This window comes from Asparagus officinalis, chromosome 5 (genome assembly GCF_001876935.1).
Source record: "Asparagus officinalis chromosome 5, Aspof.V1, whole genome shotgun sequence".
NCBI lineage: Eukaryota > Viridiplantae > Streptophyta > Magnoliopsida > Asparagales > Asparagaceae > Asparagus > Asparagus officinalis.
Window position 1 is genome coordinate 98153461 of NC_033798.1, and position 19532 is coordinate 98172992.

General features: G+C 37.5%; 1 protein-coding gene across 2 annotated transcripts in view; it reads left to right on the top strand.

Moving 5' to 3' along the window:
- LOC109840325 (serine/threonine-protein phosphatase PP2A catalytic subunit-like) overlaps positions 9921-19532 on the top strand; it is a 21393-nt gene continuing 11781 nt past the window's right edge. The window contains exons 1-7 of one of the 2 annotated variants that reach the window (XM_020408916.1): positions 9921-10296; positions 12384-12453; positions 14877-14960; positions 15144-15215; positions 15752-15823; positions 16107-16147; positions 18376-18442. In XM_020408916.1, the coding sequence (XP_020264505.1) occupies positions 10235-10296; positions 12384-12453; positions 14877-14960; positions 15144-15215; positions 15752-15823; positions 16107-16147; positions 18376-18442 (468 nt within the window). In that variant the 5' untranslated portion in view covers positions 9921-10234. The remainder of the gene's footprint in view (positions 10297-12383; positions 12454-14876; positions 14961-15143; positions 15216-15751; positions 15824-16106; positions 16148-18375; positions 18443-19532) is intronic. The other variant, XM_020408915.1, reaches the window with a different exon arrangement.

Consider the following 19532-nt stretch of genomic DNA (forward strand, 5'->3'; position numbering starts at 1 on the left):
ATTGAGTGTTTCCCATATTCTCTTTGCCGACGTCTCATTCATTACGTCATAAATAAGATCCGGCGTCAAGCATGACCGAATAACTCCACAAGTCCTACTATTCATTTTCTTCCAAACATTGTCCTCCATATCAGCGGGTTTCTCTTGTAACTCAAGAGTCTCCTCCAAATTTTGTGCATCCAAGGCGTCCATCACTTGACACCTCCATAATCTGAAATTAATCTTACCGTCGAACTTCGGAACATCAATATTCGTGTTATTGATGCTCAGACTCTGTATCGCCTTTGAAAGAGACGATCCTGATGTGCTTGTTTCTCCCATGTTGTCAATCTAATTCTTCAAATAGGAACCCTTTAGTTAATCCTTTGAACAAGCCCCAAATCCAACCCGGAGCTCTGATACCACTTGTTGTGCGCAGCGGAAATTTCGACAGTACCTCCGGTACGCAAGGTGCACAACAAGAGATTAGATCGTAATAAGAATTCTCGTCTCACCAAGAAAACAAGAATCTGAAGCGAATATCTCAACAAAGTGAGATATCGGCAAGAACACGGCAAGAACACAAATTTTTACGTGGTTCGGCAAATAGCCTATGTTCACGGGGCAAGGAGGGGGAGATCTACTATTAGAGGGAGAGATACAATTGGGGTTTACAATCTCACAAATAAAACCCTCTCACAAACTCTCAGATCCCTCATACAAATACTCTCTCGAAGAATTGTACAAATCAAAGAACAACTACAGCTGCAGTCCCAAGCCTCTAAATTCGCACAAACTCAGTCGCAGTCGCTCCCTATTTTTCCTTCGTAGCCGCCAACAAAGAAGACACCTGCCTTGCTACAGCCGCTCCCTTCTTTCACTGCCTTAGCCCTTAAAGAAAAAACACGAAACCCTAGGCAAAAGCTTTTTATAAAGCTATCTCGGGTGGGCCTTTCTAACTCAGCCTCATTTCTTCACGCGGTTTCACATGGGCACGTGGGTGTTGTTTTTTCTCCTGGTCTCACGTAGGTGAGGTCCCCACGTATTCACACTATGTATCCTCTCGAGCCTCTATGATATGAAGATGCCATATCTCCATCGACAATGATGCTATCCATTTCAGAAAGCACATTTACCGATTCAATTGACCTTCTTTGAGGTTCTTAACAATGCTTTGGATGTACTTGGTGCAGGCTTTTATCAATCTAGTTAGAAAAGAAAAGAGAAAAACAATACAATCTTTAGTAGTGTATACTTAAAGGATAACCAAAATACTACGAAGTGACGAGAAAATGTCACATCAGTTTTTCATTTACAATTTTTTTTGACACATGGCATCATCATCTCACTGCTTGCCGAAATCTGAAGTCACCAAAAAATGACGTGGCATCCTTGATTTAAAGAGTTTTAAATTAATAATCATGATTTAATATATATCAACATAAATGGAAAAAATTATAATAGTGTATCCCAATATTATTTGTTTTACCAAAACATGAAAATCTCTAATGAAAATCTACACACACACACACACACACATACATGATTTACTTAAAAATTATTTGTTTTACCAAAACATGAAAATTATTTCAAAAATTTTTAAAAATAGAGGAAACTTTAGTATTAAATTTTCTTATTTATGTAACTTAATTAAAGTAAAAAAATTCTAATTAGACATATATCTATCTAATCTATCTAATTCACATAAAATAACAAATTAGGATATATCTTTAAAGATTTATCCGAAAAGTTAATTTCAATATGGACATATTAGGCTTCAATAATCGTGAGTTTGCTCAAAAGTGTGATTTCGTTTATCAATTGCATATCTCTTTATAATGTCTCATGTATAGGTCATCTGATATTAGTTAGAGATTTATTGTTTAATTTTCTACATTATTATAAATTCTATTTGAAGAAAATTTATAACCTAGAAATTTAATCTTGCTAAATGTAGCAATTTAAGCGGGTTAAACTATAAAAGACAAAAATTTGTCCTGTGACAAAAAAACATTTTGGTCATTTGACTTTCACTTTTTCATAAAAATCCAATTAATGATAAGGACGGCTTTTACACGTAATTATGTTATTGTATTATAAAGGATCTGCCTTCTTAACTTCCAGCCCGTTTATTAATAGTACCTTCTTTTATCTTTCATAATTAACAAAAATATCTTTTCCCAAAATGAACAGTAAAACTTAAATTATCCATTTAGTTCTGATATGATTAGAAAAGCTCTTTGCCTCAACATGAACCCATTCAAATTCAAATAACAGTCACAACAACTATTATTACATCTCAAACGCTAATATACACACATTCTTGCTTTTTTTAAAGTATTATTACATAGCGTACTCTATTTATGCATCAATCTTGACTGAATACGCTACTATATGTAATTTTTTTCCAAATATATAGGTTTTAATGCTGCATCTATTTATATCTATATCTATTTATCTATCTATATACTAAAACAAAGCCCTAAGAAGTCATGCAGCGTACTTTTGGAGATGTTACCTTTAATATTCTCTCCTATCTATATCTAATGTTGTACCATACAATATACTAATATATTATGTTATTATCCAGATTCTATTGTTAGCTATTAACTGAAATCCTTTTCAAATTCTATTGTTACTCTTAGAAAATAATTGATTTTCATGAACTAAGATTTGAATAATGACGATGTATATCCCTCTGTCCCCTCTACATTATATTAACGAAAAGCCCAAACTTTAATGTCCTCAAAATCTAAATTTCAGTTGCAACAGATTAAGATCATTGATTAGATGCTCTTACAAAATGTAAGAAAATTTGGTCTTTGCATATAAATTTATTACTCTGATCTCCTTTCAGTTGATCATCTTCCCTAGATAAATGATTGTTCATGTAGATATTGGATAGGTTAAGCGAGAGGGTAAATATCTCCTATTGCTTCCTTTGTTTTTTTAACTTCTTAATTTATTATTGTATTGAGTTATTTATTTATCATCATTGCTAGCGTGAAAAACTTAACATGAAATATGTATTATTCCTCCATATGATTGATGATTGACTATGTTGTAAGATAGGCAAATGATTCAAATACAATTGAGCATTTGGTTAATTTTTTATATTTATGGAATATTTTCACAATATTAGAATACATAAAAAAAATTTGTTTGGTTAGAAAATTTTATAACATTTTTCATAGTTACAGGGACAATTGGAGATATAACTCTATGGGATTTTTTTAGATATTTTCTTTTTTTAGCATATTTAATTTTGCACATATTGCTTGAACATTTAAAATAAATAAAATAAAGTCTATACAATTTTGAAAATATAAAAGTAGACTAGTTTTTTAAATATTTTCACAGCATGATGCGGATATGAGATAAGATCCAGTGGAACTAGATTTTGGTCCTCCCTCACGGAGACATCTCACTCAGATACTTGAGATCTAATTGTTCGCGGGAAAAATCGTTTTCATTGATGTCATTGTTTTCTTGAGTAACAGTTTATTGGTTACAAAAGATCCGGTCTTTTTATAAGATCCGGTTACAACAAAATCAAAGAAAAAAAAAGAAAATCTTAAAAGATTACAACTTTCCTTTTCTAGAACAAATCACAAGATCCTGTTTTGCCTTAAAAGATTACAACTTTCCTTTTCTAGAACAAATCACAAGATCCTGTTTTGCGGTCTCTTGCTTGTGCGAGTTCTTTGCCTGCGTCGGGGTTAATCCATGGACCACCGCGCGATCTTGATCCGGTCGGATCTACACGGTATGACGGATGTTATTTCACGAAGAAAATAACAGCCGAGGGGATTATTTCACCAAGGAAATAATAGCCCTAAGTAATCGAAATCGACCAAGCGAAATCGATACTCTTCTCGGGATCAAAAACCAAGTTTTGATCCGGAGGATGAACGTGTGGATCTCAGATCTGATCTCTCTCGAACTCCTGCCTTATTTGGCGTGGACGATCGCCAAGAACTAGATCTGAAAAGTCCGAGTCTTCAAAGCTCCAAAACTCCGAAGTTTAGTTCTCAATCCGGCAGAGTTTCACCTCAAAAGTTCCAAGTCCCTTCAAAAATAAGCCCTCCTTCTCTATTTATAGGCATTTCAATCCAGATCTGGGCTCAGATCTGGACCCGGATCTGGGTGACTCGGCCAGGTGGCTCGGCCAAGGTGGCTCGGCCAGCCACCTAGGTGGCTCGGCTACCGAGCCACCTAGGTGGCTCACCGAGGGCAGTCCGGATCCTGATTTGGCAGTAAATCCGCTTTGGTGTTCGAGTTCGAGTCCGCTCCCGATCTTGTTTGATGTTGTGGACTCTATGGTTGGATGACTCGTTGATTCATCGACCCGTTAGCTTGATTGGACACGCGATTGGATGTATTCCGTTGTTTGTGTGCGGTTCGTTAATCTCGTCGCCTCGTTAATTCGCTTCGTCGCGTCTCACTTGGCTTCAGTGTTGTGGTCTAACGAACATGCTTGGATATATCGCTCGATGGTTCGTTGGTTTGTCGAATCACCGCGCTGAGCTATGTTAAGGGACCTTCAGGCAGTTTTATACGCCTACACTAATTCTCTTCTAAGGGGCCGTTTGGTTAGTTTCCTAAAAATCAAGAAAAGAAAAATGGTACATGGAAATCAATAAAATATTATTTTTATCCATTTACATTCCTAAAACTCACCACAACATTCAATAAAATATTATTTTCATACCACAACTCATCTCATACCATCTCCTAAAAATAAACCAAATACAAGAACGAGTCACATCATCCAACTCATCTCATCTTCATCACATCTCATCTTTAAAAATCACTCATATCATCCAATAATATGGTGACAACTCATCTCATCTCATTAACATTTCATTTCCACCCATTTCCTCCAAAAAAACTAGGAAATCGATTTCCTTAAGTGTGGGTCACATCATCCAATAATATAATGACAACTAATCTTATCTCATCTATTTTTTTATTTTTATGAATGAACCAAACATAAGAAAAGAACCTATTACAGGAAATATGTTTCTTATAATTTATTTCCTTATTTTTTTAGCCAACCAAACAACCTCAAAATAAATTTTCATAAAAAATCACTCACATCATCCAATAATAACGTGATAACTAATCTCTCATTCTTTGATTTCCATCTTTTTTTAGCCAACCAAACAATCTCAAAATAATTTTGGGAAAAATGTGTCCAGGCCCCAAAAGCAGAAAGTTCATGTGACGAGACCCCTCATAGTTTCCCCCATATGAATCAGCCCCTTGAAGTGTGACAATTTGTACTGCAGCTCCTTTTTAGTAATTATTATATGCTAGCTAAGCTAAAATCCTCAAATTATCCTTATCCTCTCTCCTCAATCCCTCAGACCCAACACTCATCTTCTCTCTCTCTCTCTCTCTCTCTCTCTCTCTCTCTCTAAAACTACGAGCTTTCTCAAGCTCGTCGCCCTGGCCCTCGCCCTCCTCGCCGTCGCTACCTCCACTCAGGCCCCCAATGCTCCTCTCGAGTTCGTCGCCGCCTCCCCTCCCCTCCTTCGCTCATCCTCATCGCCGTAGATTGCCGCCGCTCCCCCACAGTAGAAACTATTGCGCTGCCAAAACAAACTTGTACAGTACAATTATGAATACAATTTATAAACTAAACCAATCAACTACAACTATAGGAGCACACACCATGGGCAAGATACGTTGCCACTACATCCACGACCGGTGGAGCTCAGCTTTTAATCGATTCGTTGTTGTACTTCTCTCAGAGGTTAAGATGATGAATGAATGATTCGTAATATTTGAAGCAATATAACGAGAGGTAGAAAATGAGCCCAAGTGAAAGGAAGATACCGTGTGATAGACAATATAAAGGGCTACACACCGACAAAAACGGTGGTGAAAACGGAGACCGGAGGTGGCCGAAAAATGCGCGCGAAGTCGGCACGACGCTGCTATTTTCTGCTCGTTGCTACCGTCGAGCGATGTTTCGGACGTTACCGAGAGAGATAGAGAATGAGTTAGAGCATGATACAAATTAGAGATAATAAGTAATATGTAGAGCTACTCACCAAAGAAGAAATCGGTAGAAACAGAGATTGGAGGTGATCTGAAAGTGCGTGCGAAGTCGGCACAAAACTACAGCTTTCTGCAGTGTAATTTCTCACCGTTCGGGTTTGTTCTTCATTATTCGGAGCTTTTCACTGCTGTACGGGCTTTTTGGAGGTGGGAGGAGGTTGTCGGGGTCATCGGGGTGTCTCGGTGGGCTCCGTTGGAGGTGGGAGGAGCTTTTTTCCGTTCCCAAGAGCCTAGAACCAAGATGAATTAGAGCTAGAACTAGCTAGAACTAACATGGAGCGGACTAGAACTAACATGGGATGTGTTAGAACTAATATGGGGCAAGTTAGAACTAACTTGAGAGCCCAAAAGCCTAGAACTAAGATGAATTAGAGCTGGAACTAGCTAGAACTAACATGAGACGGGCTAGAACTAACATGACATAAGTTAGAACTAATATGACACAAAGTGGTCATTTACTATTTGATATCGTTCGAATTTGAAAAAGCTCAAAGACCAAAGTTGTAGGTCTTTTCAACGGCTTTCCAACAAGTCTTAAATCACCTCATTCCGAGTTCGGACGGAAAAATTACAGCGAAAACAATAATGTAAACTAATATGGTACAAACTGTATGTAAGATCTAAAAAAGTCTAAAAGACCAAAGTTGTAGGTTTCTTCAACAGCTTTCCAACAAATCTTAAATCACCTCATTCCGACTTCGGACGGAGAAATTACAATGAAAACAATAATGTAAACTAACATGGTGTAGATTAGAACTAACATAACAGAAGTTAGAACCAACATGGCATAAGTTAGAACTAACATGACACAAACTGGTCATTTACTATCTGGCATAAGTTAGAACTAACATGGTATAAACTGGTCATTTACTATCTGATGCCGTTCGAATCTGAAAAAGTTCAAAAGACCAAAGTTGTAGGTCTCTTCAACGGCTTTCGAACAAGTCTTAAATCACCTCATTCCGAGTTCGGATGGAGAAATTACAGCGAAAATAACAATGTAAACTAACATGGCATAAACTGTATGTAAGATCTGGAAAAGTCTAAAAGACCAAAGTTGTAGGTCTCTTCAACAGCTTTCCAACAAATCTTAAATCACCTTATTCCGACTTCGGACGAAGAAATTACAACGGAAACAATAATGTAAAGTAACATGGTGTAGATTAAAACTAACATGACATAAGTTAGAACTAACATGACATAAGTTAAAACTAACATGACATAAGTTAGAACTAACATGACACAAACTGGTCATTTACTATCTGATGCCGTTCGAATCTAGAAAAACTCAAAAGACCAAAGTTATAGGTCTCTTTAACAGCTTTCCAACAAGTCTTAAATCACCTCATTCCGAATTCGGACGGAGAAATTACAACGAAAACAATAATATAAACTAACATGACACAAACTGTATGTAAGGTCTGGAAAAGTCTAAAAGACCAAAGTTATAGGTCTCTTCAATAGCTTTCTAACAAATCTTAAATCACCTCATTTCGACTTCAAACGGAGAAATTACAGTGGAAACAACAATGTAAACTAACATGGTGTAGATTAGAACTAATATAACAGAAGTTATAGGTCTCTTCAACAGTTTGTGTCATGTTAGTTCTAGCCCACCCCATGTTAGCTCTAACTAGTTCTAGCTCTAATTTATCTTAGTTCTAGGCTCTTGGGAACGGAGAAAAGCTTCTCCCACCTCCGACGGAGCCTACCGAGAAACCCCGACGACCCCGGCAACATCCTCCCACCTTCGGCAAGCCCGGACAGCGGCGAAAAGCTCCGAACAGCGAAGAACAAACCCGAACAGCGAGAAATTGCACTGCAGAAAGCTGCAGTTTTATGCCGACTTCGCACGCACTTTCCGATCACCTCCAATCCCTGTTCCCGCCGATTTCTTCTTTAGTGAGTAGCCCTACATGTTGCCTATCACCTCCAATTTGTATCACGCTCTAACTCATTCTCTATCTCTCTCGGTAACGTCCGAAATATCGCTCGACGGCAGCAGCGAGCAGAAAACAGTAGCGCCGTGCCGACTTCGCGCGCGTTTTCCGGCCACCTTCGGTCTCCGTTTTCACCACCGTCTTTGCCGGTGTGTAGCCCTTTATATTGTCTATCACACTGTATCTTCCGTTCACTTGGGCTCATTTTCTACCTCTCATTATATCGTTTCGAATATTGCGAACCATTCCTTCATCATCTCAACCTCTGAGAGAAGTACAACAACGAATCGATTAAAAGCTGAGCTCCACCGGTCGTGGATGTAGTGGCAACGTGTCTTGCCCATGGTGTGTGCTCCTGTAGTTGTGGTTGATTGGTTTAGTTTGCAATTGTGTTCATAATTGTACCGTACACGTTTGTTTTGGCAGCACAATAGTTTCTACGGCGGGGGAGCGACAGCAATCTACGACGACGAGGATGGGCGGAGGAGGGGAGGGAAGGCGACAACGAACTCGAGGGGAGCCTTGGGGGTCTGAGCGGAGGCGACGACGACGAGGAGGGCGAGGGCCAAGGAGACGAGCTTGAGAAAGCTCGTAGTTTTAGAGAGAGAGAGAGGAGATGGGTGTTGGTTCTGAGGGATTAAGGAGAGAGAATAAGGATAATTTGGGGATTTTAGCTTAGCTGGCATATAATAATTGTTAAAAAGGGGCTGCAGTATAATGTGTCACACTTCAATGGGCTGATTCACATGGGGGAAACTATGAAGGAATTCGTCACATGAACTTTCTGCTTTTAGGGCATGAGCACATTTTTCCCAATAATTTTTCTTAGAAATATGTTTTCTATTATTTGGTTTTCCTTTTTTTAGGCAAACAAACAGCAATAAGACTACTTACAAATTACAATGGAGGTGTTGAAAAAAGAATTCAACTGTTGAATTGGTTTAATGGAGTTGTTGAAGAGGGTGTTAGAATTCAACTGTTGAATTGGTTTAATGGAGTTGTTGAAGAGGGTGTTGAATCCCATTTGGATTAATTTGTGTTGAATTAATTCAACATGTTGAATACCCATTTGGATTAATTTGTGTTGAATTAATTCAACATGTTGAATAAGGAGTGGGAGAGGACCACACACAAGAGAGAGAGAGTAGATTGGACACATGTCTTCATGCTATTGGGTGGTGAGATTTTTGAGAAAATAAGAATATGAAATAAAAGTGGTGGAGTAGGGTGTTGAATTTTATTAAACAAAACCATTGTAGAGTGTAAAAGTTGAGTGGGTGTTGAATTATTAGGTGGAAGAGAGAGAAGATGATGTGGAGTGTTAAAAGTAAAAGTAGGGTGTTGAAAAACAAAACCATTGTTGATAGTCTAAAATCCCAGACACATTAGTCCATCAGCTGTCCTCCTTGAACAGCAATCACGTGATCTCACTTCACGACAACTGTCCTTAGTTTAGACCTTTACTGATCTGAACTCCACAGCGGATCTCAAGCAACCCAAATCCCAACACCCCCTCCCCCCAAACTAATGGCCTGTTTGGATGGAGGGTAGAGAGGGGGAAGGGAAGGGAAATTTCATTTTAACCTTGTTTGGGAGTTTTATTTTGGAGGGTAGAGGAGGGGAATGGAGGGAAAATTTGGTCCAAATTCTTACACCCCAAATTGGGGTGTAATGGAGGGGAAGGGAAGGAAGGGAAAAAATTCCCCTTCCTTCCCCTTCCTTCCCTTCCTGTTTGGATGGAGGGTAGAGAGGGGGAAGAGAAGGGAAATTTCATTTTAACCTTGTTTGGGAGTTTCATTTTGTAGGATAGAGAAGGAGAATGGAGAGAAAATTTGACCCAAATTTTTACACCCCAAATTGGGGTGTAATGGAGGGGAAGGGAAGGAAGGAGAAAAATTCCCCTTCCTTCCCCTTCCTTCCCTTCCCTAAGTAAACTCGCAAACACACCATAAGTAAACTCCCAAACACACCATAAAGGAGAACAAAGAGCGGGCAGCACTTTTTCGTCCCGTTCCCGGATTTCACCATTTTCTCTCTCCTCTCGTTTCTTCCAGTCGCTCATCACCATTTCCAAATCCATCGAAGAGACGGAAACTAGAGAGGGAGAGGAAAGAAACGGATCCTCGGCCGGAGCTAGGGTTAGCGTTTTTCTCGCTCGAAATCGCCTCGCCTTCATTTGCTGAATCTGCTGACTCGATTCGAGCTGGAGGAGAGGATGAGCGTGAATCCGGTGCCGTCCTCGGATTCTCATGGGAACCTCGACGAGGAGATCGAGCAGCTTATGCAGTGCAAGCCTCTGTCAGAGCAGGAGGTGAGCTAACTCTCTTCGATCCCTTTGAAATCTTGGTTTTTTTCCCCTAAAGTATTTTTTCTGGATTTCGGTGGTTCCAATGGACCTTATGATTTGAGAGGTGCGAGCAGGAATGAGAAATTTTTTTCCCCATGATAGTGGCGGATTAAGCGGAGTCTTGTGAAACTAGGGTTTCGGTTTGGGGGTAAAGTCTGCTGGAAAGAGGACATTTGATTATTTTGATGTTTGTTGCTTGAAAAATTTGCGCTGGAAATTTCGGATGTGTTAGAAAGTTCCTTTCTTAGTGCTTATTTATGAAGATTATATGAAATTTAAGGGAATGGTGATCCTCTGGTAGTTTTATTTTGGTAGTTGTCTGTCTAAATGTCGGCCCGGAGGAGAAGTTTCATTTTTTGAAGAATCACTAACTGAGAGCTGAATATGAAAGTTATTGAGATTTTTAATTACCTGTTGTCTTTGCCCCTTCTGAATAAGACCATGACTTTATTTAGGCATGATTTGGTAGGAGGGGAGGGAAGGGAGTAGAGCAAATGAACTACAAAACAAGAGAGATAAGAATCTCCAAACAGTGATGATACAAAACAAGAGAGAAAAATGAACTAAAACGGATTGCCACCCCGCCCCGTCCCCCCCCCCCCCCCCCACCCAAAAAAAAAAAAAAAGCATTGAAGCGCCTAAAAACCGATGTCATTCACTTCACCTCGTAGCACCTCCTCACACCTCACCTCCTCAAAACCCCACCAAAATTTCCTCATTGTGTAATGGCGCAACTTGCTAGTTATGACGCAGTTGTACTAGTGGAAACTCATACTGAACATGGTTACAATAGAGAAAAGATTCAAGTTTAGGGAATATATTGGTACAAGGATATGCACATGTATGAGTTGCCAGCCAAAATCTACTACGCAAATGTACTGTAGACTGATAAGATGCGATAATATACCTTAAGAACCCTGGGAGTGTTGACTTACAGTTTTATTTTAATATAGTAAAATTGGAGAATGCTTAAGTAATTCACTTTTGAAGATAGTCACCAATCAAAATGCATATAATTTGTCTTACAAACTATTTTCAAACCTATTTGGCTTTAGAAAAGATGTGCAGATTCTATGTCAGTGTAAATTCATTGGTGTTCTGGTACCATCTAACTTTAAGATGCACCATTATGCATGATTAGTACTTTAAGGGAGATTGAATTATCAGCTGGTTTTTGGAACTACCTTCTAAGGTCTATCTACGAATGTGACATCTGTCTCAGTCATATTTAAGTATCTGAACTTTCAATATGTATGACCAACATTTACAATCATGTATGCTTGTTATTCTAGAAATTCCTAAATCATGAGGTTATTTGATCTCAAACTGCAATCATGATTAGTACTTTAAGGGAGATTGAATTATCAGCTAGTTTTTGGAACTACCTTCTAAAGTCTATCTACGAATGTGACATCTGACTCAGTCATATGTAAGTATCTGAACTTTCAATTTGTATGACCAACATTTACGATCATGTATGCTTTTTATTCTAGAAATTCCTAAATCATGAGGTTATTTGATCTCAAAACTGCAATCTAATATATTCCTCACAAGAAAATGACATTTTTGGGCATATACGTTGTTTCCAATTTTCTTTTTTTATGTCTATTCTGGCACCTCTTAGATGAGTGTGGTTTCTATAGTAAACCTTTTACTTTCTTTTCATGCCATCTATACTCATCGAGGTTATCTCCCTATTTGTATGAATCTAAATCATGCGCTTCGTGGATGTTTTTTCCTACCCATCATCTCATTTGCGGAAACAGTTTTTTGATCCATCTATCTAAAATTGTTATCATTTGTTGGAGTCCCAGGTTTATTATTGGTGAAGACCACTGAACTGTGGGCTTGCGTTTTGAGTTCCAAACCCCCCCCCCCCCCCCCCCCCCCCAACAACACACACACACACAAAATTCTTTTCATTTTAGATGATGCTCGTTAGATTGATTTACTTTTCCTACTAAACCAACATATTATCAATTTTACATGATTAAATTTTGGGTTCAAATCAGGTGCGTTCAACTTTTTTCAGACGCAAATAATTCCAACAGACTCTCTTTTCAGGTTAGAGTGTTATGTGAGAAGGCGAAGGAGATACTAATGGAAGAAAGCAATGTCCAGGTAATCTCTATTTGTTTACTTTGCTGTTGCGACCTGTTTCACGTCTAGATTAGTCAGTTTTCTTTGTTTTTAAATCATGATGTTTTGGTTTCATGATGACGCACTAGTTGATGTAAAATGTATGAAACTTACTGATATAATTGAAGGAATTCTAGTTAAAGGTTGAACCTTTTGATGCCTTATCTGAGCTTTAGTTCTTTTTATGCAAGTAGGGTTGTGTTTGGCAACCCTTTAGTACTGGGTGAAGATTGAACCTGGAACATGTTTGGGTGTTTATTTGTATGGAAAAAAAACTAGCCCATTTTTTGTAGGCCAAGCTTTTGGCCACTAAAACAGTTCAGCCAACCCTTCCGTGGCCCCTTCCAGATATTGTTTAGGTTTGACTAACCAGGACTGATCTTGGCTCAGTATTGGGTGGGTTTCCAAACACACCCTAGACGTCTAGATGTTTCATAGCTCATGAGAGAGTTGCAATATGCAACATCATATTCCAAGTTTTATTTTATACTCTTGAAATGTTTTTACATTTTAAAGAATTGAGTTGTCATAAAAAAAATTAACAGAGAATAATTGAATTGATTCGGAGCAATTGATATGGATCTATTTTACCTGGGTACTTCTACTAGGAAGCCGTACCCGTACCCGACACGTACCCCTACCCATACCTCTTGGACACTTCTTGAATATATGCATATGTTTATTCAGGCCTATAGTCAATTATATAATGCATGTTTTAATTTAAAACACTCTTCATATACTTCTTGGATGTACATTCTACACTTCACATCTATTTCTTATATATTGATCTTATGTAAATGAAAAAACAATATTGATCTTAAGTAAATTATTAATTTTAATACATACAAATATATGTAATATGCATATATTTATAGCCATGTCCCCATACCATACCTTTTACAAATTTGCCATGTCCCGTACCCATACCCATACTCGTACCCGTACACATGCAACCTAGGTATGGACAGAGAATAATTGAATTGATTCGGAGCAATTGGTATAGGGGGCTATTGCTCCAGGAAAAGTCAAACTAAGGAAGGTGGTTTGGGAAACAATGCAAGAAACCATGCAGAAGTTTCCAATATAACAAAAATGGCTTGTTGTATTTGTATATATAAGTATTACAAAAACAAACTATTCGGTTGGTACCTGTTCATTACTTATGCAATACCCATTTCCTTTTTTTAAAATCTTACTGTCATTTTATCTTTCAAAGCAAATATGTTTATTCTGAATCCATTCACATTTGAGTTGACCTTACTTCTACATCCAGAAGATTGAACATGGTATCCTGTCAAATTATATTTTTAATAAATAGTAGACACGTGTATTTACTCTGATGGACTTAAATCTCACTCCTAGACCAATGAGAGTGAGCATACTACCCCGTCCCATCATATCATGGATAGGAAATCAATGTAGTAACTAACACATTAAAAAACACTAAGACGTGAAAAAGGACACTTTTGTAAATCTATCGTCGTCATTATGAATTAAGGGATAAATCCATATTCCCTTTGTTCATGCACCTGTTTGTATGCATGCATGTTTGTGCACAACAAGCTAACTAATAGTAAAAAAAGATAACATCTCATAGTATAGATAGATGCATGACATTCTCCACTTAAGCAAGGTCATATTTCTCATTTGAATTCAATGTGAGAGTGGTTTTCTCCCATACTATGTAGTGATCATGCTGTTCATATCTTGCCTACGTATGCTCACAAAATCAAATGCCTTGTGATCAGTGCAACCTTGAGTCAAATTGTATGTGATGTACATGTGGTTCAGTGTGTCAACTCAATCATTCTTTGTAACCATGATCAACTTATCATCTTCTTTTCAACTTCCATCAAGAACTTCCAGTATCGCTAATATTAGGATATGCTTTCCGATTGTTTTCTGCATCTTCTTAGTTGCCTTATCCCAATAAGAATGGATCATCGATTGTTTCAGGTACAGACATGCAGAGTGACCTTCAGTTTGTAGTTTCTAGAAACGAAATGCATGATAACACTTGGTTTTATGAGTAAATGTTGATCGATTTGGAAGATCCAATAAATGCCTGATCCACGTGATTGGGTTGTGGCTTTCTACATCTTAATGCTTTGAGTCAATATTGAGTCAAAAAATGTGGATTTAGTCCATTCTTAATCATAGATCTCTTATGGTACCAAGCATATTTAAGGTAATTGCTATCTTGGTTCATTTTTGTATCCCTAAACCACTTGAGCATGAAAATTCCTTTGAAAAAAATCCAGTTAATCAAAGGCAATCACATCTTAGCTTCAAGTTTCATTTCATTAATGATTCATTCTTGACCTAGGATCTTCATATTCTTTCCGACTATTACATGATTTAATCATTAGCTATCTTGGAATTTATCTTTCTTTTTTATATTGCAGCCTGTTAAAAGCCCTGTGACCATTTGTGGTGACATTCATGGGCAGTTTCATGATCTTGCAGAGCTATTTCGAATTGGTGGAAAGGTATCGATTCTTTTCCTTTGTCATTTGATGATGTCATTCCTGAACTGCTGTTGATATTGTCAATCAGACTTCGTTTAGTTATAAGGGAGATTACTTTATTTCTCTCTGATATCTGTTACAACCATTCTAAGTTCTCAAGTGATATTTTTATGCAATGATGCTGACAATATTTTTTATTCATAGTGTCCAGATACTAATTACTTATTTATGGGTGACTATGTGGACCGTGGGTACTATTCAGTTGAGACAGTAACGGTAAGTGATATATTATTTTCTGAATTCTGCTTATACAATTCGAATGATAAGCCACTATCCCTTACTGGCTTTTGCCATAGCCTGTTTAGTTTAAGGAATCGTTTTTTCACTATGTCCCTGTTTCTGGTTTCTGGTTTCTAGTTTCTGTTTTTTTTTTAATTTATTTTGTTTGTAGCTAGATAAACCAAGATCTCCAGCCCATGATATACAACTAAAGGGAACAAGGGAACTTTGAAAAGGGCGAACATGAAAATTGTACTGAAAAAGTAGCGCACATAATAAAATGGAGGATTGAAATAATTTTATTTGATAGGAGGCAAGTGTAACCTTAAACTAAGTTTTGGTGAGAAATAAGCAAGAAGGATAAACCCCGAGGCCCATCATATTACGATCTTACTCTTATAATCATATTTTGATATGAGTGTTTTATTTTTTTCAACAGTAGCTATATGCATCTACTTGTTATGGAATGATTAATTCTGGGAGCATTTGATCTGTTATCATATTGCTCATGGAAAGTTTTTGCTTTTTGTCAGCTCCTTGTGGCCCTAAAGGTGCGGTATCCTCAGCGAATTACCATTCTCAGAGGGAACCATGAAAGTCGCCAGGTACATATTTCTTCTGCAGTGTTCTAGTTAGGAAAGTGTTTCCTGTCTTGAGCAATGCGTTTTTTATTTTTCCACCCCCCTGGGGGGGGGTGCTGGGCCCTTCATGTTTTAAGAAGTAAGTCATATGGATTGTCACGTAGGACCTCGACATTTGATTTATCTTCTATTGACCTGAATGCAGTCCATTGTCTTCCCAAAGCTGTCTTGCTATCTGTTTTTGTTAATTTAATAGTAGATATAATGTATAACTTTGTTCTGAGAATTATTATTTTTTAAATTGCAGATTACACAAGTTTATGGATTTTATGATGAATGCTTGCGAAAGTGAGTTTCTTGTTACATCTTACAGCTTTGTTCTTATGTTTTTGTACTGCATTATTTTTTACTTGTTAGACATGCTTTATTGAATGCCACTATGGAAACATCGTAAATGTATAAGTTATTCGACCTATTTAATGGGTCTTTACATGTCATGTAGAAGTTTGTTTAAAGTTGAGCTAGTATGTCTATTCAAATTTCAAAGCAAACTAGAGCCTCTTGACTTTTATATTTTGTTGCTTGATGCATAATCAGAATCAAAAGCATTGCAACTTCTCTACATGGCTAAATTCCCTTTGGATTTTTCAACTTTGGGCGGTTTACCTTATGATTGGAACTAAAGGTATCTTGGTGCCAACTCCTGTATGTCATTTCACCAGTACATAAAACACAGTAATGCCACCAAAAATACGACCAAATCAACCTGCATGATGCCACAACATATCTCACTTTGGCCATGTCCTTTAAGGATGCACCCAATTCTATACTCGTTCTTCAACAAAACAAATGACACCTTCAAGTTGATTAGATTGTGTGTCCCATGCAGCTATGACTTCTTGGTGATCTATCTCATATATATCACTGAATCCATTTCTAAATATTCGGAGACTATTTGGGATAAAGGTATACATTAATATATCTCCTATGTTGATGTGTGGGATAAAGGTATACATTAATATATCTCCTATGTTGATGCATGGATGTATATATTAGGTCTCAAGTTCTTTATTATTTTTATCTGCCATATTGAACCAGTAGCAAGCTGAAGTACAGCCAATTGAAGACTTCCTATGTTGAAGTTATTCGTGATGGGCACTATTCATTTTCACCGAAGCATTTAAGCAGTCTTGCAAAGGTTTCTTGTACGGTTAGTGTAGATGCATAATTTTCGTGAACTCTATTCTTATTCTGTGAACTTTTTTTAGATGGATTTAGGATACGAAGATAAGAATCCGTTCTAAGTTGTCAATGTATTCTAGTTCATAGGAAAAACAGCTAAAACATGATTGAATTTTTGTAACCTGCACCAGCAAACAGCATAAATTTAACATGTTATCTGCTTGCTTCTGGTGTGGTTACTGCAGTTTTACTTTTCATAAAGTGCTTTCACCAAATACCATAGATGTTTGTATTTTAACATTAATTTTGTAAAAGTTGGTTTGTTTTAGGGCTTGTATGAGACATCCAGAATGTAGGTGTCTTAGTTGGTTTGCTGATAAGGATGTTCTCGATGGAAGATATAGGTGGTATACATGCACTTATTTAGGTCTTAGGCTATTTTCTTGCAAATAAGGGTGCTCATATTGTGTTAATAATTGGTGATACTATCTCCAACTTACACGTGGAGGAAGAGATCAGGCTGATCATGATATACAGATTATTCCTCCTATAGACTTTTTCTTCCATGGTTTCTGTTAATGCAACTTGTTTTACAGAAACAATAGAAATATACATGTATTTTATTAGATTAACCTGATGAAAAGTTGGCCCATATTTTGAGAATATCTTTGGGTGAAGAGATGCTAGTTTTACGGTGAAGAGATGCTAGTTTACACCTCAACGCATGACTTAAACAAGCAGCAAGAGTTGATTATAAAAAAAAAGAAACATTTGGCATTAGTTTGATTTCAAGATGACCTTATTGATGTCTTGGTAACTGGTAAGTAAAAAAGTTGGAGTCATGAATCTCCACAGCTCATTACAGCTCATTACAGCTCATTCTTTTTATTGGCGGGTTACTATTAATCTAGGTTAAACGTATTCCAATTCGAATATGAAGAGTGTGCTGCCTATTGTTTCGATGCAGCTGAGTAGGATCTCACTTCAGTGTTGCTCAATTCAATAATACAGATAGTGGGTAATAAGAATAGGGTTCAGTGGCAATGTATGGGAACTTGGTATATTGGGTGAAAGAGGTGTCTTTGTCTCATGTAAAATAACTGTTATATATTCTTTTTATTCTATTTCTTGTGGGAATCCTACTGCCGCTTCCTTGTTGACAACTTGACATCTGGTTTATTGTTTTCCAGAACAAGATGTAGCTGATATGGAATTTGAGCTCATTGTTTCTGTAACCATATTTGTGTTGGCAGTGAAACATACTGATGCCTTATTATTTATGGTTCCCCGTGAATGTTAACAGAAGGTTACTTCTTTGGGGTCCATTTCTATTTAATGGATCTTATTTGTATTTCGTTAAAATTTTCTAACAGTTGTTACATCTCTTTTGGCAGATATGGAAATGCTAATGTTTGGAAGATATTTACAGATCTCTTTGACTATTTCCCGTTGACAGCTCTGGTTTGTTCTCAGCACATGTCCCCTTACATATTGTTGTTTATTGCTTTTCAGTCTGTCCTCAGACCTTTATTGGAATCGGATGGCCCTTGTTTTTCCAGTCATAGGTACAAAACTTTCACCATAAAAAGTGATTTCAGTAGTATATAGGATAGGAGTTTGTGGTCTTTTTAATCCTTAAATCTGCATTATATAGTCCATAATTCCAGATAATCTTGTCAGATTACTACTCCATGAGAGTCAGTTTGATGGAAGCATATCTATGTAATAGGAAGACTAAGGCAACTTAACCTAGTCCTGCTGACAGGTTTCTTGTGGTTAACCTTTCAGATCCCTTGCCAGGTCACTAAAGTCTTAACTCCTTTAAGGAGCAATAATATCTTCATGCTGCATCAACTTTTTCAATTTCTCCAGAAAATTGAGTCCGCGGAATAATTAGGAAATTATTGATAGCATAATAAATCATAGGACAATCAAGATACTTGATGGCTAGACTGCTAGTATAGTTGTCCATTAGCTCATCAAAGGGCCAGTAAACTGTGCGTATTGTGCTATTGGTGTATTACAATGAAGTTACTTGAGAACTTGAACAACATTGAGAGATCTCAAGACGACACACCTGTATCTAGCCGTAGGAATGTGGATGTGCTGATTTAGGGACATCATTGAAAGTCATTGATGCTAAGATCAGAGCCAGTGTATTGGTGGTATGGGATATATTATGCCTTTGAGGGCATACATCTTCACGCAAACTGTTGATATATTAGTATTAGTTAGGGACTTATTTGTAACTTGTGTAGGGGCCTATATAAAGCCCAAGAGATCTCATAATGAATTAGGGTTTTCATTCACAACATGGTATCAGAGCCTCCACAAAAAACCTAACCCTAGCCGCCGCCTCCCCTCTCTTCTTCCCCGATCAGACCTCCTTAGTATTAGTTAGGGACTTATTTGTAACTTGTGTAGGGGCCTATATAAAGCCCAAGAGATCTCATAATGAATTAGGGTTTTCATTCACAACATGGTATCAGAGCCTCCACAAAAAACCTAACCCTAGCCGCCGCCTCCCCTCTCTTCTTCCCCGATCAGACCT